Source organism: Lepidochelys kempii, chromosome 1 (genome assembly GCF_965140265.1).
Source record: "Lepidochelys kempii isolate rLepKem1 chromosome 1, rLepKem1.hap2, whole genome shotgun sequence".
Classification (NCBI taxonomy): Eukaryota; Metazoa; Chordata; order Testudines; family Cheloniidae; genus Lepidochelys; species Lepidochelys kempii.
The window spans coordinates 222,159,431-222,180,949 of record NC_133256.1 but is presented as its reverse complement, the minus strand read 5'-3'; the positions used below and the strand labels follow the sequence as shown (position 1 = coordinate 222,180,949).

Below are 21,519 nucleotides of genomic sequence, written 5' to 3'. Positions count from 1 at the left end.
CACATTTCCCAGGATCACTACCCTTGATATCAGCAGATCTTTGATTGCGTTGGCTACTTGCATCACAGCAGCCCCCACAGTAGATTTGCCCACTCCAAATTGATTCCCGGCTGACCGGTAGCTGTCTGGCATTGCAAGCTTCCACAGGGCTATTGCCACTCGCTTCTCAACTGTGAGGGCTGCTCTCATCTTGGTATTCTTGCACCTCAAGGCAGGGGAAAGCAAGTCACAAATTTCCATGAAAGTGCCTTTACACATGTGAAAGTTTCGCAGCCACTGGGAATCGTCCCAGACCTGCAACACTATGCGGTCCCACCAGCCTGTGCTTGTTTCCCGAGCCCAGAATCGGTGTTCCACCGCATGAACCTGCCCCATTAGCACCATGATGCCCACATTGCCAGGGCCCATGCTTTGAGAGACATCTGTGTCCATGTCCTCATCACTCTCGTCACCATGCTGACGTCACCTACTCGCCCGGTTTCGCTTTACCAGGTTCTGGTGCTGCATATACTGCTGGATAATGCGTGTGGTGTTTAATGTGCTCCTAATTGCCAAAGTGATCTGAGCGGGCTCCATGCTTGCCGTGGTGTGGCGTCTGCACAGAAAAAAGATGCGGAACGATTGTCTGCCGTTGCTCTGATGGAGGGAGGGGCGACTGACGACATGGCTTACAGGGTTGGCTTACAGGGAATTAAAATCAACAAGGGGGGTGGCTTTGCAAGAAACAGAATGGCCCCCTCAAGGACAGAACTCAAAACCTCAAGGACAGAACTCAAAACTGTTTTTAGCAGGCTGTTGATTTCATGGAGGGAGGGAGGAGAAAATGAATACAAAACAAATCTGGTCTATTTCTTGTTTTGATCCACTTCATCTGTCTTTATACATCTTGCTGGCAGCAGACTGTGCAGTACGACCGCTAGCCATCATCATCTCCTGGGTGCTCGGCAGAAGACAATGCAGTATGACTGCTGGCCATCGTTTTCTGCTGGCTGCAGATTAAAAGGGAAATGACTTGGCTGAATCACTCCCATGTTTGCCCAGGCGCCCCGACCTCATCGAGGTCATTAAAAGAGCACCCAGGACTACGTCGATGACGGCCACCAGTCATACTGCACTGTCTGCTGCCAAAAGGCAATAAACTGTTGCTGTGTAGCAATGCAGTACCGCGTCTGCCAGCACCCAGGAGACATACGGTGATGGTTAGCTGAGCGGGCTCCATGCTTTCCGTGGTATGGCATCTGCACAGGTAACTCAAGAAAAAAGGCGCAAAACGATTGTCTGCCCTTGCTTTCACGGAGAGAGGGAGGGAAGGGGGGCCTGATGATATGTACCCAGAACCCCCTGCGACAATGTTTCAGCCCCATCAGGCACTGGAATTTCTACCCAGAATTCAGATGGGTGGCGGAGACTGCGGGAACTGTGGGATAGCTACCCACAGTGCAACGCTCCGGAAGTCGATGGTTGCCTCGGTACTGTGGACACACTCTGCCGACTACATGCACTTAGAGCACTTGTGTGGGGACACACACAATCGACTGTATAAAACCGCTTTCTACAAAACCGACTTCTATAAATTCGACCTAATTTCATAGTGTAGACCTACCCTATGATGACCCGTGTCACAAAGGCTTTCATTAGTGACCTTTTTACATGATATTTTTTTGGCAAACTAATATGTAGATCCTGGAGCAGGGGATCCCTGTAACCCTTATGCACACCTGTGCCCCATGGTTTCTATGAAGTCTTTTGCTCAGCGAGTCTTTAATATGACACTAGCTTCAGGAACTGAGCTACTAAACCAATAATTTCCGTAACCACCTGTGCCTTGAGATTAGCTTAGTGAGCTAGAAATAGTAGCTAGTGCTGTCACAGAGCTCATGCCCTGACATCACAACCAGAGACCTCAGAAAACTGTGCCTTCAAATAAGCCCAGTTAGCTAGTTGTGGTGAACCAATGACTTCACAGTGCCTGTTCCTTGATATCTGCAATATTGCTAACTCTCATAGTCATTGGTGTTCTCAAGCTCCAGATTTCTGAGTTACGAAAATATGTGAGAACACCCCCCCCCCGCAAGTATATAGTTTTTATAATTGTGGAGAAAAGCTTGAACACATGACCCAACATAAGACCCAGAAACCAAAAGGCAAGCAAAGAATGTGAAATTTAGTTTTAAAAAAATCTCATGATTTTAAAGCCAATCGCATGTATTACATATGTGGGACTATCTGTAAGAGTACAGATGAACACAAATGTAATTAGAGCCATAGCATGTAGGCAGCTGACAGCCAAGCCTTACATTCCTTGTGCACCTAGTGACGTACCTAGTTCAAGACCCCCCAAAACATGAGTTTTTGAAGTAATACATTTGGGTGCTTTTTATTTGTCATTTGGATTGTGAACCTCTTTAAGTACTCTTTGGCTATGTTTTCAAGCTTTCTCACACAACTGTGACACCTAAAGAGTTACTTCACCACCCCTCCCCCACCAAAAAAGCAGATGTTCTCCCACAATCACATGAATCCAGGAGTTGGGGTTTTAAGAAAAACAAATATCGCAAGAGTCGTGATAAGAGCATGAAGACTGGCAACAGTGGGGTGCAGCTACATGTCTTTAATGGTGTGTGGAAAGAGCAGCAGCTTGCCACTTACTGAGCACCGCTTTGCTCCTCTTCCTCCCTTTCTTTTCATCCTCCTTTTAAAATAACCCTTTGCTACCAGTTACCATTTGTTTGGTTTCTGCTCGACAGGGGTTATTATTAAATATTCATTGTTGCTTCTGGGAATTCATCAGTCCTCCCTCCCTCTCAAAACACCCACATGCAATTTCCCTCGCATGAGGCAGCCGCAGCCTTCACCGGACGGCTCTGCAACCTCCCCGCCCGCTCAAGGAAGAAGCGGCGCGAGCTCCGCCTGCCACACGGGCCGCTGGGCGGGCGCCCGCGAGAAGCCCCGCCCCCCACCCCGGACCGAGCGCCCGCGGGGCACCTCACGCTTCGCCTAATCGATTTGGCCTACAGCGGCTCCCGTCGGCCGTCTGAAGTGCGCGTGTGCGAGCCGCAAAGGAGCATGGCGGCCGCCAGGGGCTGCCTCTGCTCCTGCGCCCGCCCGATGCTGCCCCGGCTTTGCGTGGGGCTGGTCGCCGGGCCCGGCTCGCTGCTCAGGGCAGCGGCTTATTCCACCGCCCTGGGGGTGGGGAGCGCGGGGCCCAGCCAGAGAGAAGGTGAGACCCGCCCCCAGCCCGGGCAGGGCCCCAGCGGTTCCATTGTCGGGCTTCTGATGGTGGCGCGTGCGGCTATTCCCCGCGACTGTCTGCTGGGGTGTTTGTTTTGTTCTTTGAAAAGGAAAAATAAATGCAAAAAGAGGCATAAATACAATAAACTACAATAAAGCTAAGTTTGTGCGTAAGCTACGTTCATGCATTTGACCTTCTTTTAGGTGTAGTTTGGTCTCTGAATTCCCTGGGTCCACAATGCTTGCTTTGGGGAGGGGGGGGTAACCATCCCGCTAATGCTGCTGTATACCTGTAAGTATACCTGTACATGGTCTCAGCATGAACGCCATCCTAACGTAGCTTTTTATCCGTAAATAGAATTGGCAAGTTGTTCACAATATACTTCTACGTGGTTGAGACAAATCAACCTCAATTTTTCAGCATTTGCTGTTGATGTTACCTGGCAGGTGCTCAAATACTATAGCAATAAAAAACCTTAAGAAGATCTTTTTGCAATTTGTCCAAAGCTATTGAAGTAGATTTTGTTATAGTAGTCATATCTTCTACCTTTATCGTTGGTCTGATGTTGACGACTTGGGTTGTGAGCGTGCCATATATTTTGTCACTATTGCTGCATAAATTGTTGTCAGGATGTACCGGTTAATAAGGTCAGACTTCCTACTCATGAATCAAACTTTTTGTGTCTTAGCTTCTGTGTATGTAAATATCTGTTATTGGGAGAGCAGGGTCTTCGTGGGCAGGACAGAAGACTAGTTTATCGGATACATATTACAAGGATTGATGCAGGTCACAAGATCTAATTCAGTTTCGCCATGAGTGGATAGAAATTTATTGATTTCAGTGGAACTGGTGATACACCAGAGCTGAATTTGTCCTAACATCTTTAGAGTGCTTAAAGACCTGCTAAATTACTAGTAGTGTATGATTTTATTTGTTATATTGATTTTTGCTCATAAAAATTGTATTCTTGAAATATGAGTTTAGGAACATGAGGTTGGTATTCCTTTTTGCCATTTTTTAAATTTAAATGGTCAGACAAGACTCTGAAAATGTACCAATATGAACTATGGTTGGGCTGGGGAGGAAGTTAGCAAGTGAGGTCCAAGGTCAGTTCCCTGTTGAGAAGTCATCCTCTAGATCGGTGGTTCTTAACCTTTACTGCAGCCTGCACCCATTTGGTTCTCAAAATATGCTCTCATACCCTTATCAAAAATCAAAATATGTTCTCGCAAAAATCGTTGAAGTAGGTCAGTTCTTTAAATCTAGATATATTTTTTGTTTGTATATTACAGTAATCATTAAAAAAATGTGTAATGTTAATAAATACATAGGTTTGATTAAACAAAGTAGTTGTACTTATGTGCCTGTGCTTAATTTGTGTTTTCGATGATTTACCTTCTAAAAAAATCTGGCCTGTCTCACATCCCAGGTTAGAACCACTGCCCTAGATGGTAGGTGTCTGATAAGCTTGAAACTCCTTCCTCATTCTGGCAGCTCAAAGTGAAAACTCCACTATCCTTCCCCACTTACCTTGCCAGTCCCCATTACTGTGTTGTGGGAGAGGGTGTATTTGTGTAAAACTGATATTCTTTAGATTGTGGTACGCAGTGTTGTTGTAGCTATGGTAATCTCAGGATGTTAGATATGCAAGGTGGGTGAAGTAATATCTCTTACTTGAGCAGCTGCTGTTCATGAGAGAGATGAGCTTACACCAGACCTGAGGAAGAGACCTGTGTAAGCTCGTCTCTCACTAGCAGAAGCTGGTCAAGTGAAAGATATTACCTCACCCATCTTGTCTCTCTAATTCTTCAGAGTTTCACAATTGCCAACCCAGAGATGAAACTCAAGTGTCTTGTTCATTTTACTGTATTGCTCATAGCTTTCCTCAACAGCAAAAGCACTAGAGCTGTGCTCAGACTCTGGAAGACAGCACTATATTAATTTATATTTGAAAGGTTATCTCTGCAAATGCATGGGCTCTGCATAAAGGCTAGAAATTTAACTCTTTTAAAGGAGAGCTTCAATTCCGCAGAAACTGATGGCCTTTTCCACAGATAGCTTCCTTCCCACCGTGTGTGTGTGATTTTTTTTTTAAATAGTCCTGATCTGAAGCCAGTTCTCATCACTGTTTTTTATCTAACTATAATAATTAATTCTGCAGGTTGAATTTCCCATTTAGTTTTACTGTTGTCTTGAGATGCCACGGAATGATGAGGCAAAGTTAAAATTGTTGAATGTGCAAGTTTTTAGCAGTGCTGCTTAAGTCTTACTGAAGATACTGTTTTATCTTGTAGTTGCAGCATCAAGAAGAAGCAGGACGTCACAAATTGCAAGAAATAGAAGAGTGGTAAGAAATAAAAATGTTTGCAACTACCTTATCTGCAAGACTTTGAAGAGTTTTTACTCTATATTTTAGTAATTTGTCCTTCAACCCTCCCTGTCCCAAGAAGCTTACAATCCAACCATAAGACAACAGATGGATCCAGACAGTCATGGGAATACAAAGAAATGATGAGATGCTATTGGTCAGCATGATAGGCAGCGGTTTCAGCACACCAGCAACCTACCTGTTGTCAAGGTTTTTGTAGGCCTCGTGGCAAAGAGTTTTAAGGAGGGATTTGATGGAGAAAAATGAAATGGCTTTGCGTATGTTAGGGCAGGGTGGCTTGATTTAAATCAGTGACTTAGATTACCAGCTTTAATCACCATTTTAATCAGCAAACAGGAAACTGGGATTTAAACTGTTGGTTTTTTAGTCTTGTTTTGCATCTGTACTTCTTAGTTCTTTTCCTAAAGAAAGATGGATTCTCATTGGTTGGTAATCATTAAAACATGTTGACTTGGAATGAAATATAGCCTTGCAACTAAATTTGCTGTTTTTTTTGTTAATGAGGAGGATGTGTCATATCACTACACGCTTATTTAAGTAGTCATATAACTTACATTTATTCAGAATTTTAACTTTTACTCACTAGATGAATGGTTTACTTATGATTTGTGTTGAGCTTTTTTTTTTAAAAATCAACCAAAATTGCATAAAACAGCATTTTAAAATTGTTTTTAGTTAAATAAAACTACCTGAAATATGCAGGATACATAAGAAAAGTTTATCAAAACATGATTTTTGCATTTAAAACTAACTGCTTTATTAAACAACATGTGAATTGAATGATTGTTTTTGGTCACCATTTTCCTTCAGAATTTTAGAACTAGAGGACCTCACCCATACACACTTACTTTTTATGCATAGATTGGAAGAGGAAGACAAGTTTTCCAACATTTTGAACTCCCAGTTGGTTTCTTAACTTTGAATGAACTAGTAATTGAACAGAACTAGTTGAATAAACTAAAAGGAATAAAATATTTTCTTTGCATCTGCAAAAGAGGCTACTTTTGTCAAAAACTGGTGTAAAACATTTCAGCTAACTCTTGGTTACAGTTTAGTCCATGATCTCCACCAGTACAGTGGTTTAACTTTCTTTAAGGCTTGGGCAGAAAACATATACTGCCTCATAATAAACTTAGGCCTTAAAATAGGTTGTTATAATTTCAAATGTAATTTTAAATAAGCTCATTTAAAAAAATAAACCTGTATTTAATTTTAAAAATCTGATTTATTTATTTACATATCTCTCACACACACTCATTTTTATCCATCCTGGCTTATGGAGAGTTCCTCCCAAGCATGAAAGGCAGCATGAGAGAAAAATTATAGGTGCTTGCTTTGATAATTTAACAAGCGGGCAATGGAGGCTGGCATCATGGACCATTGTAAGAGTTGATCTTTAGACACTGAGGACAGGTCTGCGCTTTGGGGGAAAGTCTGTCTAAGCTACACAAGTTCAGTTACGTTACTAGGGTAATTCAAGTCAACATAGCTTACATCCACTTACTGTGGGGTCCACACTATGTTATGTTGACAGGAAGGCGATCTGCACAGTTTTCTGCATTTGCAATACTTGATTTCAGGATAATTACATCAACTATTATGGTTTGACACTAAACTACTGATGCATGCTCTCAACTTTCACTCTGTGTGAGTGGGCTTTTTTGTCTGGGAATCTCCTGTGTTTTTTTTAAATACATGGTGACTCAACAGGAAATCCAAAGGGAATGCATTATTTCTGATTTTATTATTTATTTATTTATTTATATATTCACTTGTAAGATTTTATGTACGTACACACACGCACTTTTAAGGGCAGATTCAGTGCCACACAAAAGCAGCCAGATCGCAGCAGCCAGTTAAGCTGAGTCTACAGCTGAGTCTACAGCTGCTTTGTAATAGCAGAGCAGTGCAAAGCGGTCACACACTGGTGAATCTGGCTCTTAATTTGCAATTGACTTATTGGTTTAAAGGGTGTTGTTAGTAAGATACGTGGTATGTGCAGTGGTGGTATAGAGCTCAGTCTGAGGCCCAGTGTGGCTGTGCTTTAAAAGTTCCCTATCTTGGCTTTCTCGTCAGTGCTCTCTGTGCGCAGTGGAGATGAAGCATCAGTGGCATGGGGGCCTTTCAAGCACTGAAACCAAAGCTACATTGCAGCCATTGAACCTTTAAAGAACAGTGACAGTTGTGCCAAGTAATCTACCAATGAGAATGTTTGACACTTGTCCAGTCTCCCTCATTCCACTGAATCATTACACCAACAGCGTTGTAGAGTGAAAACTATCTGTAGATTCCTGTGGTGCTGGCATAGGTTATCTCTGTCACATTGACCCTGCTTGTGTTTCATGATCCAGTTTTTAATTACTTTTAAAAATCCCTAAACTAACAGATAATTCGTTCTTTGCTTAAAGAGTAAGGCCATTAAGATCAGGGAGAATACCTTGTATTTTTCATTCAAAACAAAGAAACTCAGCCTTAACTGTGGAATCGTGACCAGTGCCTCAATAATCCATTCAGAATACTGCTGCAAAGATCATTTTCTTGATTTACCAGATCACCCCCTTTGTGTCCTTTGCTTGCTTCCATTCTGTACTGCATCAAACGTAATTTTTTTGGTCTTCACTTTTAAGGCTTTTCATGGGCTATTTTCCTGCTCTACCTATCACTTCTGACGCTGTTGAGATGTAGAGTTCCGTATCTGCTCTGCCAATGATGCCAGCTTACATCATCCACTTCTACTTAAATTTTTGAAACAAGTACCTTCATGCTTTCTTCCAAGCTCCTCTTCATGCATGAAAAGAGCTCCCTGGAAACATTTGCAAAGCCACTTCATTGTTGGCCTTCAAATCTTCTAAAACTCTTCTCTGTCATGAGGTTCAGACAGCTGTGACCTCTGGGTTTTATGGTGGTCAGTATTCTCATTGTTATCCCATGCTTCTCATTCTGTTTGTATCCACATGTTTAATCTTTCCAGTAAAATAGTAAGCTCTTTGAGGGAGGGATGGTCTTTTCGTTGTTTGTACAGTACCTGACACAATGGGGTCCTGATTGATGATTGGGACTTTTAAGACACGACTGCAGTACAAATAATACCTAATGAATGTTAAACCAAGCCACCTTGGGCATATTACGAGCTAAAAAAGGTGTGTTCGGGGGTTTTTTTTGTTTGTTTTTTTTAAATCAAGTGAACTTCAGTTAAATTTTCAAAATACCATAATTTTTAACTCCTGTTTTGTTTGTTTTATTGAAATTTAGCACTCTGAAAAATCCCACTTGGTGCCGATTTGCACCTTTAGGCATCTAAATACCTTTCATAATCCGTCCCTAAGAGCTCACATTAAACATTACTTGGTCATCTCTATGAACTTATAACAAAACCATGGAAGACCAGACTTAACTTTCCTGATACTTCTAGAATACCGGGGGGGAGGGGGGACCCTTTCTTTATGCATCATAAAGAAACCACAAAGGGCAGAAGTCTCTCTCCCTCTCTCTCTCTCTCTTTCTCTCTCAAATTCCTTTGCATGTCCCCTTTGAACTTTTCCCAGAATGAAATAAGAAATGTGATATAGAATAGTGGTCTAAAATGTGGATTTGCCTCATTGTCACTTTTTACATTTGCAGATTTGAGATATGCGTGCGCACACACACATACAGTACCTCAGGATAAAGAGAGAGACTTTCTTGGTGTAAACATAGTTTTTTCTAGAACATAGTGAATGTAGTTGTTTGGTTAAAATAAGATGTTTATATGATAGAATAAATGTTCTACAATTGAAAGGAATTTATTAAACACTTAATACAAAAGTATCTTTTCTTAAAACTCAGTAATGAGCTTAGCAAAAGGCATTCCTTGAAGTTACCGGCCTTTAGAAGATCCACTATCGCCAGCCAGTCAATTATTCCTGAGAACACCATTCACTTTGACTGTTACGGGTTTATCTCTAAAAATAACTTACCCCCACCAATGTTGTGTCACTTCTAATTTTTTTTAGCCTGGAGCTCCTAGAACTGAAAAGATGGCTGTTGATCAGGACTGGAGCAATGTTTATCCAACTGCAGCAGCATTTAATCCTTCTTCAGTGCCTCTTCCCATCCGAATGGGCTATCCTGTGAAGAGAGGAGTACCTCCACCGAAAGGAGGCAATTTGGAGCTTATAAAGGTAGGGTGCATCACTATAGTCTTTATATAACTTTGTTTTATTTCAACTCTCAAAGACCAGTGATTTGCAGTATGGCTTGATCAAAATATTTTCTCCAGATAGCACTTCATACTTGATATATTTATCACACAATATATTTAACATTGTACCCAAGTAGCGAATGAAGAGAATCAGTTCAACTTTACTATCAGTTTACTGTGATCCCTTAAACTGTCATGCATACAGAGTCTGATCTTGGTGACTTGCTCTCATAACTTGTTAATGAGACTTGTGCTGGGTCAGAGGTGAGAGGAGACACTTACTTATTTAATCCTCTCATTTAAATCTCGTATCACACACTTGGTCTAAAGAGAATAAGTAGTGAAAGTAGTAACAGAAGTAGAATAAGACTTTGTTCATTGAGCAAGTTATTGTCTGCTCAAGAGAGTGCCTTCAATTTTAAGTTCACACAGCAGTTTATTTGTTTATAAGCAAACTAGGTTACTGAAAAATAATCAAATATTTTATTTCAGATCCCTAACTTTTTGCATCTGACTCCCCCAGCAATTAAGAAACACTGTGCAGCTCTTAAAGGTGAGTTTTTGCCTTTTCTTTAAAACAGTTTCCTTGGAATTCTTAAGACACTTTAAAAAGTAATTTAATTACACCTGTGTGGTAGGATAAGAAGACCCACATACAAAGCTTGCTGCTTGTCAGACTTCTTTCTCAGTATTGTCCAGTAGCATTTTTCTTTTGTCCCATTGAAATATGATTCCACATCAATCACATAACCCTATATATTCATGTTTCCTCAACTCTGAGGGAGTTATGTTTTTTCCCCCAGAAAAGAGGCCACTGGGAGGCTTAATGTGTGACTCTGGGTTGTGATGTATTCAATGTGCTGGACAGATTGCATTGCTCTTCTGTTAGGCTTAGCTAGTATAGGGAAATGGAAAACCTGATGTCTTGATGAGTATGGGGCTTGGATATGACTCAGTCCAGAGAAAACGATGGCCTGGTTTATGCACAGTGTTTTGTACTGGTAAAACTGTTGGTTATGACTGCACTTTTTAAAAACTGATATAGGTTTTATGGTACAACCCCCAATCTGGATGTAGTTATATCAGTATAAAGGTGCTTCTACCCCATTCAGAAGAGGAAGCTATACTGCTATACATTTATACTTGTGTAATTGCATCCACCCTGGGGTTGTACTTCTTTAACTGCAGCATTTTAGCTATACCAGTATATTGCCTGAGGAAAGCAGCTGGAAGAGTTGAGAAAATCGTATAAATTCTCCAGCTGAGTTTGTGCAGCAGATACAATCTAGTTGTATTAGATATTTGATTGCTCTTGGATGCCCAGGTAGTGACTGAGGCCAAGAGTGTTTTTTATATGTATCTTTTGAGGAGTGCAACCTGTCTTCTTCCAGTGAAGATCTTGTCATAGTTACCCATGCCAATGTCCTCTCAAAAGTAATTACTGTAATGTGTTCCGCTTGGTTCTACAACTTGAAATGGTTTGGAAATTAAAGCTAATGAAGAATGTAGCAGTCTCCAGGGCACGTTCTACTGGTGGTGTAGAATCTCTACTGTGTGCCAGTAAGTTTCCAGGTGGAATTCAAAATGTTGTTTTTAATGTATAGATCCTTAAATAGCCCCTCCATATAGAAGAGAGGGATCCACTGGCAGTATGTTCTCTGTGAGGAATTCTCTACTTTGAAATTCAGGGGTCTTCTATTTTGAAATTTTGTTTTTTACCGTCTGCCCAGACGCAGATGATCTGTTAACTAGAGCTGGTCAGGAATTTTTTAGAAAAATGTCCATGTGTCAAAACCAATCTCAAAACAGGATCAAGTTTGACAGATCTTCCCCCCACCCCACCCACCAAAAAAGTTGACTGAAAAGGGAGAAAAAAATTGCTTTTTTTGGTTTTCAAATGTTTTCAAAATTTTGACTTTTTTTTTCCTTCCTGATTTGAGTTGGGAGGGGGAAAGACTTCTGAAATATAAGATATATAAATATGATAAAATATTTGTGAGATGGAAAAATAGTTTCCTACCCAGCTCTGCTGTTAGCCTTCAGAGTATGCTGCAAAGCCCATCTTTTCTTCTGGATATCTGGAAAGGGTTCTTCCAGCATGAAGCTGATGTGCTAATTTCAAAAGTAAAGAAATATTGTGGTGGTGCTTGTAAACCAATAACAGCTTTGTGTTTTCATTATGTAAGGGAATATGGCTTCCCTATAAATATACAAAAAAAATCTTTAGAACTATAAATACAGATAAGCAACAATTTTTTAAAAACTTAACTTTTTTATCCCTCAGATTTCTGCACTGAGTGGCCAACTGTATTGGACAGTGATGAGAAATGTGAGCAGCATTTTCCTATTGAAATTGAGACAGTAGATTATGTTTCAGCAGGGCCATCTGTTCGTAATCCCAAAGCAAGAGTGGTGACTTTAAGAGTAAGTATTATATTTTAGTAAACAAAAAAAGGCATTTTTCAAGCTCTTTCAAGAAATGTTGCAATTGAGACTCAAATGAAAGACAGTAGATAACTTTAAATGTAGAGCAACATGTGGAAACTCATTCATATTAGTATGACCTGTATCAGATATAAGTGAGGAGCAGTTTAAAGTAAAGCCAAAGTGGCATGCTTTCTGTCCATTCAAACTTTCTGTAAGGTAGAGACAGATACAGTTACCAGCCACATGAATTTATTTTGGAAACAAAAATGCCATCAAGCTTGATAAAGCCAAAGTCTTAGATTCCTTACCCCAAGGAATAACTTAATTAAGTAATCTCTGACCAATGGCTGGCATTTTGTGGGCCTGATCTCTTCTAGGACCCATTATTGCTTTTGCATTTTTTTCATTTGTTTGCTATAACTGTAAGACTTTTATTATAATGAGAAACTTTATTATAATGAGTTAACTTGTGTTGTGGCCACAGGGATCTGTTTAACAGCTTTCTAATTAAACTCTCATGCTTTCTAATCTAATGTCATCAGGTTAATGTGCTCTGACTCGTGATGTTCATTATTAATTTGCTAGAATGTGATAGTAACAAAAGCTTGGATTGGAACTGTTCCCAAAAACAGAAATGTAGTCCTGGGAGTGTAGTCATTTCAGGTATTTTATTCTTTGTCTTCAAGGTGACTTCCAAAGGGGAAAGGAGTTATAGTAAAACAGCAGGCCTGTGATGAAATAATTTTAATTCTGCTTGATATTTACCCCAGAAATGGCAGAATATAAAGTCATACCTGACTTCGGTGGAGGACTCCTTGGAGGACTAGAGCATTTGGGTGATAGCTTATTCAGCTAGAACAGAAAGAGCAAAGTGAGTCATTATCAGAGCGCTTTAATTCACCTGTCTGTTGGGTGTTTGATATCCAGCAGTTCACAGAAACAAAACTCTTACGTTTTATGAATTAAGCCATGGAAAGCAGGTATCCTGTCCTAGGGATGTGAAAACAGTGTAATACTGCTTGGGGCCAAGGTGGCAGAAATAGTTACTTTTTCCTCTTCTATTTTATTTTGGGTAAAAGTAATGTTTAAAAAACTATTCCATTATCTCAGTGGTCCTAATATAGTTATGACTTTGTTAATATTCCAGGACCTATAACTACATTAAAATGGAATTAAGGTTGTGAATAATGGGGTGGGGCTGGGATTAAAAATATTTCAGAGGTGTTGTAATTATCATCCCAAAAATCAAGCATTACAAACTAAGGTAACTGAATTAACACTAAGGTAACTAAGATAACACTTTTTTTGATCTTTTTCGTATGTAAGGTAGAGATGCACAGTTAAGGCAAGCATATAACCTTACCACTACCTTGTAGTGACATCCTGTAATAACCATATGATTAAGGCATTTCAGTGTTTGTTGTCCCAGATCAGATTAAATTGATTTTTAAAGATGTATTAGACTTTTTTGTATTTTCCCCCTTGTGTTGCCAGTGCAAGAGAGAGTTAAGTTTTTATTGGATGCCTTAAGTATGCATTTCTTACACTAATATCTTTGGATTTCTGAAGTATAACGGTTAACTTTCAATTTCCTGGGTTTGTAATGGTTTTGGGGTAATTAAAACATTGTTGTTTGTTTTTCCCGCCTTAAGTTACTGAAATCTACTTGTAAGCATAACTTAATTTTATGTATTGGGGTCTTTATAATTGAAAATGTCATACATGAACACTAAACAAGAAACACAGGGAACACTACTTTGTGATGTAGTATTGACATTAAATAATTTTTAAAACTTTAGTTTGAGGGCAGATTCCAATACACCAAAGCTGTGCAAAGGAGACAGCTGAGGGTACTGGTGAATTTGGCTCTTAATTTGTGTTAATTTGACCTACTTGTGTAGAGGGCTGAGTTAATCAGATAGGTGGTATGTGAGGCAGTGGGGGAGAGGGGAACAGGGAGAACCCAATCCCAGTGTCTTCTTGCTTTAAGGGTTGCCCTGCCTATCTGGCAGTGCCATCTCAGCATGCAGTGGAGCTCAGTAGCACTGATGCCCAAGCTAGTATGTGGAAATAGAAACTTTTAAAGAGCAGCGACAGGTGGGCTAAATAATTGACCAGTGAGAACTCTTGACACGGGTCCAGTCCCCCTCATATGACTGACTCTTTACAATGAGTAGAATTGTCGTATGCAAGTTAGCAATACAGGAACAGTGGTGACGGGTGATTACAACCCTATCTGTGGCCTATTATAATTACAAAAATATTAGATACAATTATTAACAACCTTGGTTGTAGCTATGGGCAAGATAAGATTTCAGATAAGTTTAACCATATGGATGTCTTATTCTTCTAAGATCATTTTGGACAAAGAAAAGACAGAGAGGGATGCTAAATATCTTGAATTACCCTATTTTTAAACTATAAACTAACAAACTTGATAATTCATTCTGTAATCAAAGTGTAAGTGCTGTAATGTTGGGAAGGATATGCTGTTTTTCATACATAACAAGGAGGTTGTGGAAAATGGAACTCAATCTTAACTAAGGAGAGTTGAGACCAGTGCCTCTAGTATAAATTAACTTCCCTCAGGGTGGCAGGTCTTTGATATGCATGGGAAGGGGTATATTTGGTTTTGAAATCTAAAAGGCTTGTCTGTACTTTTTGGGTTTGGGGTTGAGGAGATTGGGGTGGGGAAAGTGGTAGTAAGGGCATTAGACCCTGGCTACCTCAACCAGGGTATCTCCATTTCCTGTGGTCGGGGTGATGAGGATTGGCTTGAATTCTCTCTGAATGAGAGATGTGTGGGCTTTAATGGGTGTAAGGAAGTACCTGTAGAAGTGTTGTCCCGTTCTTCGGTCTTCTCCCTCCGTGTGTGGGATTACATTGTTTGTTAGATGGCTTTTGCAGCTTGCCCTGCAGACTGGTACTTGGGCATCTGACTCTGGTGACTACTTACTTTGGAGTGCTGCTACATGGTGGCTGAGAAATTTGAGTGTAGCTCTTGGGTGAAAGAGAGGTGGAGGCCTGGGAGTGGTTGTAAGGATGAGGGGGATCTCTTGATCCCTGTGGTGATGAACAGGAAATGAGGCAAGAAGAAAGCTTGTTTTTTGTTGTTTTTTACGAGAAACTTAAATTGAGATGTTGTTGTATCTGACTACCATTAGTTCTGTCTTGAAAGGCTAGATTGTTAGTCATAGACATAGAGTCATAGACTTTAAGGTCAGAAGGGACCATTATAATTGTCTAGTCTGACCTCCTGCACAACGCAGGCCACAGAATCTCACCCACCCACTCCTGTAACAAACCCCTAACCTACTTCTGAGCTACTGAAGTCATCAAATTGTGGTTTAAAGACTTCAGGGTGCAGAGAGTCCTCCAGCAAGTGACCTGTGCCCCACACTGCAGAGGAAGGCAGAAAATGCCCAGGGCCTCTACCAATCTGCCCTGGAGGAAAATTGCCATATTTGAGATCAGGAAGGAATCAGCTAAACCCTGAGCATGTGGGTAAGACTCACCAGCCAGACACCCAGGAAAGAATTCTCTGTAGTAACTCAGATCCCACCCCATCTAACATCCCATCACAGGCCATTGGGCATATTTACCGCTAATAGTCAAAGATCAATTAATTGCCAATATTAGGCTATCCGATCATACCATCCCCTCCATAAACCTATCAAGCTTAGTCTTGAAGCCAGATATGTCTCTTGCCCCCACTGCTCCCCTTGGAAGGCTGTTCCAGAACTTCACTCTTCTAATGGTTAGAACCCTTTGTCTAATTTCAAGACTAAACTTCCTGATGGCCAGTTTATATCCATTTGTTCTTGTGTCCTCATTGGTACTGAACTTAAATAATTCCTCTCCTTCCCTGGTATTTATCCCTCTGATATATGTATAGAGAGCAATCCTATCTCCCCTCAGCCTTCTTTTGGTTAGGCTAAACAAGCCAAAGATCTTTGAGTCTCCTTTCATAAGACAGGTTTTCCATTCCTCGGATCATCCGAATAGCCCTTCTCTGTACCTGTTCCAGTTTGAATTCATCCTTCTCAAACATGGGAGACCAGAACTGCACACAGTATTCCAGATGAGGTCTCACCAATGCCTTGTATAATAGTACTAACACCTCCTTATCTCTACTGGAAATGCCTCGCCTGATGCATCCCAAGACCACATTAGCTTTTTTCGCAGCCATATCGCATTGGCGGATCATAGTCATCCTGTGATCAACCAATACTCCGAGGTCCTTCTCCTCCTCTATTACTTCCAACTGATGAGTCCCCAGATTATAACAAAAATTCTTGTTATTCATCCCTAAATGCATGACCTTACACTTCTCACTATTAAATTTCATCCTATTACTATTGCTCCAGTTTAAAGGTCATCTACATCCTCCTGTATGATATCCTGGTCCTTCTCTGTATTTGCAATACCTCCCAGCTTTGTGTCATCGTCAAACATTCTTAGCGCGCACCCACTTTTTGTGCCAAGGTCAGTAATATAAAAAGATCAAATAAGATTGGTCCCAAAACCAATCCCTGAGGCACTCCACAAGTAACCTCCCTCCAGCCTGACAGTTCACCTTTCAGTATGACCCGTTGTAGTCTCCCTTTTAACCTGTTCCTTATCCACCTTTCAGTTTTCATATTGATCCCCATCTTTTCCCATTTAACTAATTTCCCATGTGGAACCGTATCAAATGACTTACTGAAACTGAGGTAAATTAGATGCACTGTGTTTCCTTTGTCTAAAAAAAATCTGTTACCTTCTCAAAGAAGGAGATCAGGTTGGTTTGGCACAATCTATCTTTTGTAAAACCATGTTATATTTTGTCCCAATTACGATTGACTCAATGTCCTTAACTACTTTCTCCTTCAAAAATTTTTCCAAGACCTTGCATACTACAGATGTCAAACTAACAGGCCTATAATTACCCGGATCACTTTTTTTCCCTTTCTTAAAAATAGGAACTATGTTAGCAATTCTCCAATCATACGGTACAACCCCTGAGTTTACAGATTCATTAAAAATTCTTGCTAATGGGCTTGCAATTTCATGTGCTAGTTCCTCTAATATTCTCGGATGAAGATTATCTGGGCTCTCCGATTTAGTCCCATTAAGATGTTCGAGTTTGGCTTCTACCTCGGATGTGGTAATATCTACGCCCATACCCTCATTCCCATTTGTCATCCTGCCATTATCCCTAAGCTCCTCATTAAAGGAGTGCTGCAAAGGAGGCAAAGTATTTTGTTTAGATATTGGGCCATGCCTAGATGATCCTTAACCCCCCCTCCATCCACAGTGTTTAGCGGTCCCACTTCTTCTTTTTGTTTTCTTCTTATTTATATGGCTATAGAACCTTTTATTATTGGATTTAATTCCCTTTGCAAGGTCCAACTCTACATGGCTTTTGGCCTTTCTCACTTTATTCCTACATGTTCTGACCTCAATAAGGTAGTTTTCCTTGCTGATCCCTCCCATTTTCCACTCCTTGTAGGCTTTCTGTTTTTTCTTAATCACCTCTCTGAGATGCATGCTCATCCAGCTTGGATTACAACTCCTGCCTGTGAATTTTTTCCCCTTTCTTGGGATGCAGGCTTCTGTTAGTTTCTGCAACTTTGACTTGAAGTAATTCCAGGCCTCCTCTGCCTTTAGATCCACAAGTTCTTCAGTCCAATCCACTTCCCTAACTAATTTCCTTAATTTTTTTTAAGTTAGCCCTTTTGAAATCAAAAACCCTAGTCACAGATCTATTTTTGTTTATTCTTCCATTTAGTTTGAACTGAATTAGCTCATGATCGCTTGAACCAAGTTTGTCCCCTACAGCCATTTCTTCTATGAGGTCTTCACTGCTCACCAAAACCAAATCTAAAGTGGCATCCCCTCTTGTTGGTTCAGCAACTACTTGGTGAAGGAATCCATCAGCTATCGCATCCAGGAAAATCTGAGCCCTATTATTATTACTAGCGCTCATCCTCCAGTCTATATCTGTGAAGTTAAAGTCTCCCATGATCACACAATTCCCATTAGTATTTACTTCATTAAAACATTAAAGAGGTCTCTATCCATATCCAAATCGGATCCTGGCGGTCTATAGCACACCCCAAGCACTATCCCAGGAGAGGCTCTAGTAGCTTTCTTCCCCAATGTGATTTTTGCCCACCATTCCATCACGTCTTATTTCTTTATAGTCTGCCTCCTCATTGATATACAGTGCTACTCCACCATCTTTGTCTTTATTTCTCTTTCCTAAACAGCACATACCCTTCAATACCTGTACTCCAGTCACGAATACTATTCCACCATGTTTCTGTTATCCCTATATCTGGTTTCACTTCCTGCACCAGAAACTCTAGTTCCTCCATTTTGTTACCTAGACACCTCGCATTTATATATAAACATCTTAATTTTTGCTGTTTGGCTTTGCTCACATTCTTTGCCTGATTAGGCACAGACGTTCTACCTCCAGTATCGCCTATTAAACTGGTATCCACACTGCCCTTCCTCCTTATGTCCATTCTCCTACCCATGGCTGTATCTTTTCTTACTTTGTTTTCCTTCCTCTCAGTGTTAAAATCCAGCATGGAGATTACCTGGACATCTCCCAACCATCTCCCCCAAATTCCTAGTTTAAAGTTCTCTTAATCAGTTGTGCCAGCCACCATCCTAGAAGTCTGTTTCCCTTCCTACTCAGGTGAAGTACATCCCGAGAGAACAGTCCTCTGTTCATGAATGCCTCCCAGTGGCCATACATCCCAAAGCCCTTCTTATAGCACCACTGCCTGAGCCATCTGTTGATCATCATAATCTTGTCACACCTTTGTTGCCCTTCTCTAGGAACAGGCAGAATCCCACTGAAGATCACCTGAGCCTCGATGTCCTTAAGTGTCTTCCCCAGCCTGGCATAGTCTCCCTTGGTACGTTCCAGCGAGAATCTAGCTGTATCATTTGTTCCCACATGAAGGACAATCAGTGGTTTCTTTCCCTCTCCCGTTAGGATCCTCTTCAGCCTCAGATCCACGTCCCGTATCTTAGCACCCGGCAGACAGCACACCCTTCCGTTCTCTGGATCAGCTCTGGTTACTGGCCTGTCTGTTCTTCTCAGTAAGAAGTCCCCAGTCATTTAGACCTGCCTTTTCCTGGTGATGGTGCAATTCTCTGGTCTATCCTCTGTTCCCTCTGGCTGTAAGTCCTATCAATTCCTATTCTCCCTTGCAATCCTCTGCAACCCATCCTGTATCCTTCTGGGGCTCATATTTGGTGGTGTTATCTCCATTGACTCTTTCCCTCTTGCTATAGAACTAGCTGCTCTTCTCTTCTTTCTTGCCCTCCCACCTTCAGTGACCAGCTGCTGTGCTCCTTCTTCATTTTCCAACTCTGCAAACCTGTTCCTGAGATCTGTTTCTCCTTCACAAGCCCCTCTCTTCCTTTGCCTGGTTCTCTTAGTCACATGCTTCCCCTGTCCACTTTCCCCCTCACTTTTCTTCCCTCAGAGTTCTTTGGTCCTGCTTCCATCTGCAAGTCTGAGCTTTCCCCTTCAGCCTCCTCATGTCTTTACTTCATCATCTGCTCGAACCCCCTTCTAAACTCAGAGTTTCCACCTGCATCTCCAATCCTCAGATCTTTTCTTCCATCAGCTCTATCAGGTGGTACTTTATGCAGAGAAAACTCTTTTCAGGTACCCCCTCCAGGATCATGTACATGCCGCAGCTTCTACATCCTGTCATCTTCATTGTGTCTTCCACTGCTTGGGTCACTACCACTGCTGCCTCTGTATCTGTCATCGCCTTCTCACCTAAGTCCTGTTAGTCCAGGAAACACAAACCAAACCAAAACAAATCCCCAACGAGCACCACAACAATGCCAGAACACCACACACTCCCTTCACTAGCCTGTCTGTTCCTCCGCCTGGTTCTCCTAGTCTTCCCCCCCTAAACTTCCATTGCAAACTCCTACTCGAACTCCCCTGTTTACAGCTCTGTTTGCTGCCTCCCGTTCCACTGCAGCTATCTGTTGTAGGAGTTTGAGTGTCAAAGTAGTTCAATAGACTTTAATGGGCTTTGAATCAGGTCTGTAACAATCAATGCAGGAGCATAAAGACAGCAGGTTATTTCAGGTTTCAATATTTCAGGTTAGAAGCTAATCGCCATGTGAAAATTGCTCACCGCAGTTCAGGAGATCCAGATGCCCATGTGCAGCTTAAAACTGTAGTGGTTTCATAGGAAATATAAATGAATGCAGGTTGTAAATTAGGCCGATGTAACACTGCACTTCTAATAACCCCATTTGCCAGTAGTGATGTGGCAATGCTAGCCTCTGCTGCTTGTAGAAATGGGGCTTCAGCAGAAGCAGTCTCCCTTTACAACTGTGAGGAACAGTCTTCTTGACAGTGGCGGGAAGAAGGCTGGGGACTGTCTTATCTTCATGCATTTGTCTAGCCCACATGGTGGGTGCCTGGTATCAAGAAACTGTGACCCCACCCAACCCACACCTACAGCCCAGCAAACATTCCCGGTGCACCCTGTGCAAGACCAAGGGTCAGCTACAGACCTGCCCCCCAGCCTGCCTGTGTATGTGTGGGGGGCTCTCATTGCTTTTGTATCAGTAAAAGAATGGTATTAAAAAAATAAACAAACAAAAAACAACACTTCTTTGGGACAGGCAGGTGTGTGGTAGTAGCTGTCATTCCTGTAGGAATAGTTAGATGCTCACTGTTCCTGCTGTGGATCCAGGCTTCTCCATAAGTCTGTCAAAACTGTGTGTGTGGGGGGGGGGGTCCTTCTCTTTTTTTCTCTCTTCTTTTAGTTGACCAGTGGTTAGCTGGCAATGTGAAACTTCAGAGCCTGAGAAAACTGTGCATTATTTAGTACCCTGATTTTATTCTTAAAATCTTATTCTCAGTGTTCGTGTTTGTATCTTTGTGGGGGGGTGGGGTGCGTGTGATTGTTTTTAGTCTTACATTTTAAACAAGGTAGTTGTGAAATTGAAACACTCTAGTCCAAAATTTTAAAAATCAGTTGGGTTTTTTCTGGGTTTTTTTTTAGAATAGGTTTATTAGGCATTTTGCTACACTTCAGATTTTCGGAAATGTAAATGTCCTTAAATCCCAGTTCTTTCCGGTGATTATTTCTTGTTGACATCGGAATCCAAATACTTAATAATGATGTAGATCTGGTAGATTGCTGTCAGTGACCATCTGTTATAAAGCATAGAGGTTCTGGGGTTGTGCAGTATAATGCAGAAAATGGCTTTTGATGAACTCTCTCTATTTTTGTGTAATGAACTTAGTGCTATTGA

General features: G+C 41.2%; 1 protein-coding gene across 3 annotated transcripts in view; it reads left to right on the top strand.

The window, feature by feature from the left end:
- The first annotated feature begins 3,015 nt into the window (after positions 1-3,015).
- MRPS35 (mitochondrial ribosomal protein S35) overlaps positions 3,016-21,519 on the top strand; it is a 55,760-nt gene continuing 37,256 nt past the window's right edge. The window contains exons 1-5 of one of the 3 annotated variants that reach the window (XM_073315402.1): positions 3,016-3,220; positions 5,527-5,579; positions 9,614-9,781; positions 10,294-10,354; positions 12,086-12,225. In XM_073315402.1, coding sequence (XP_073171503.1) covers positions 3,067-3,220; positions 5,527-5,579; positions 9,614-9,781; positions 10,294-10,354; positions 12,086-12,225 — 576 coding nt within the window. In that variant the 5' untranslated portion in view covers positions 3,016-3,066. The other 2 variants (XM_073315412.1, XM_073315420.1) reach the window with 2 other exon arrangements.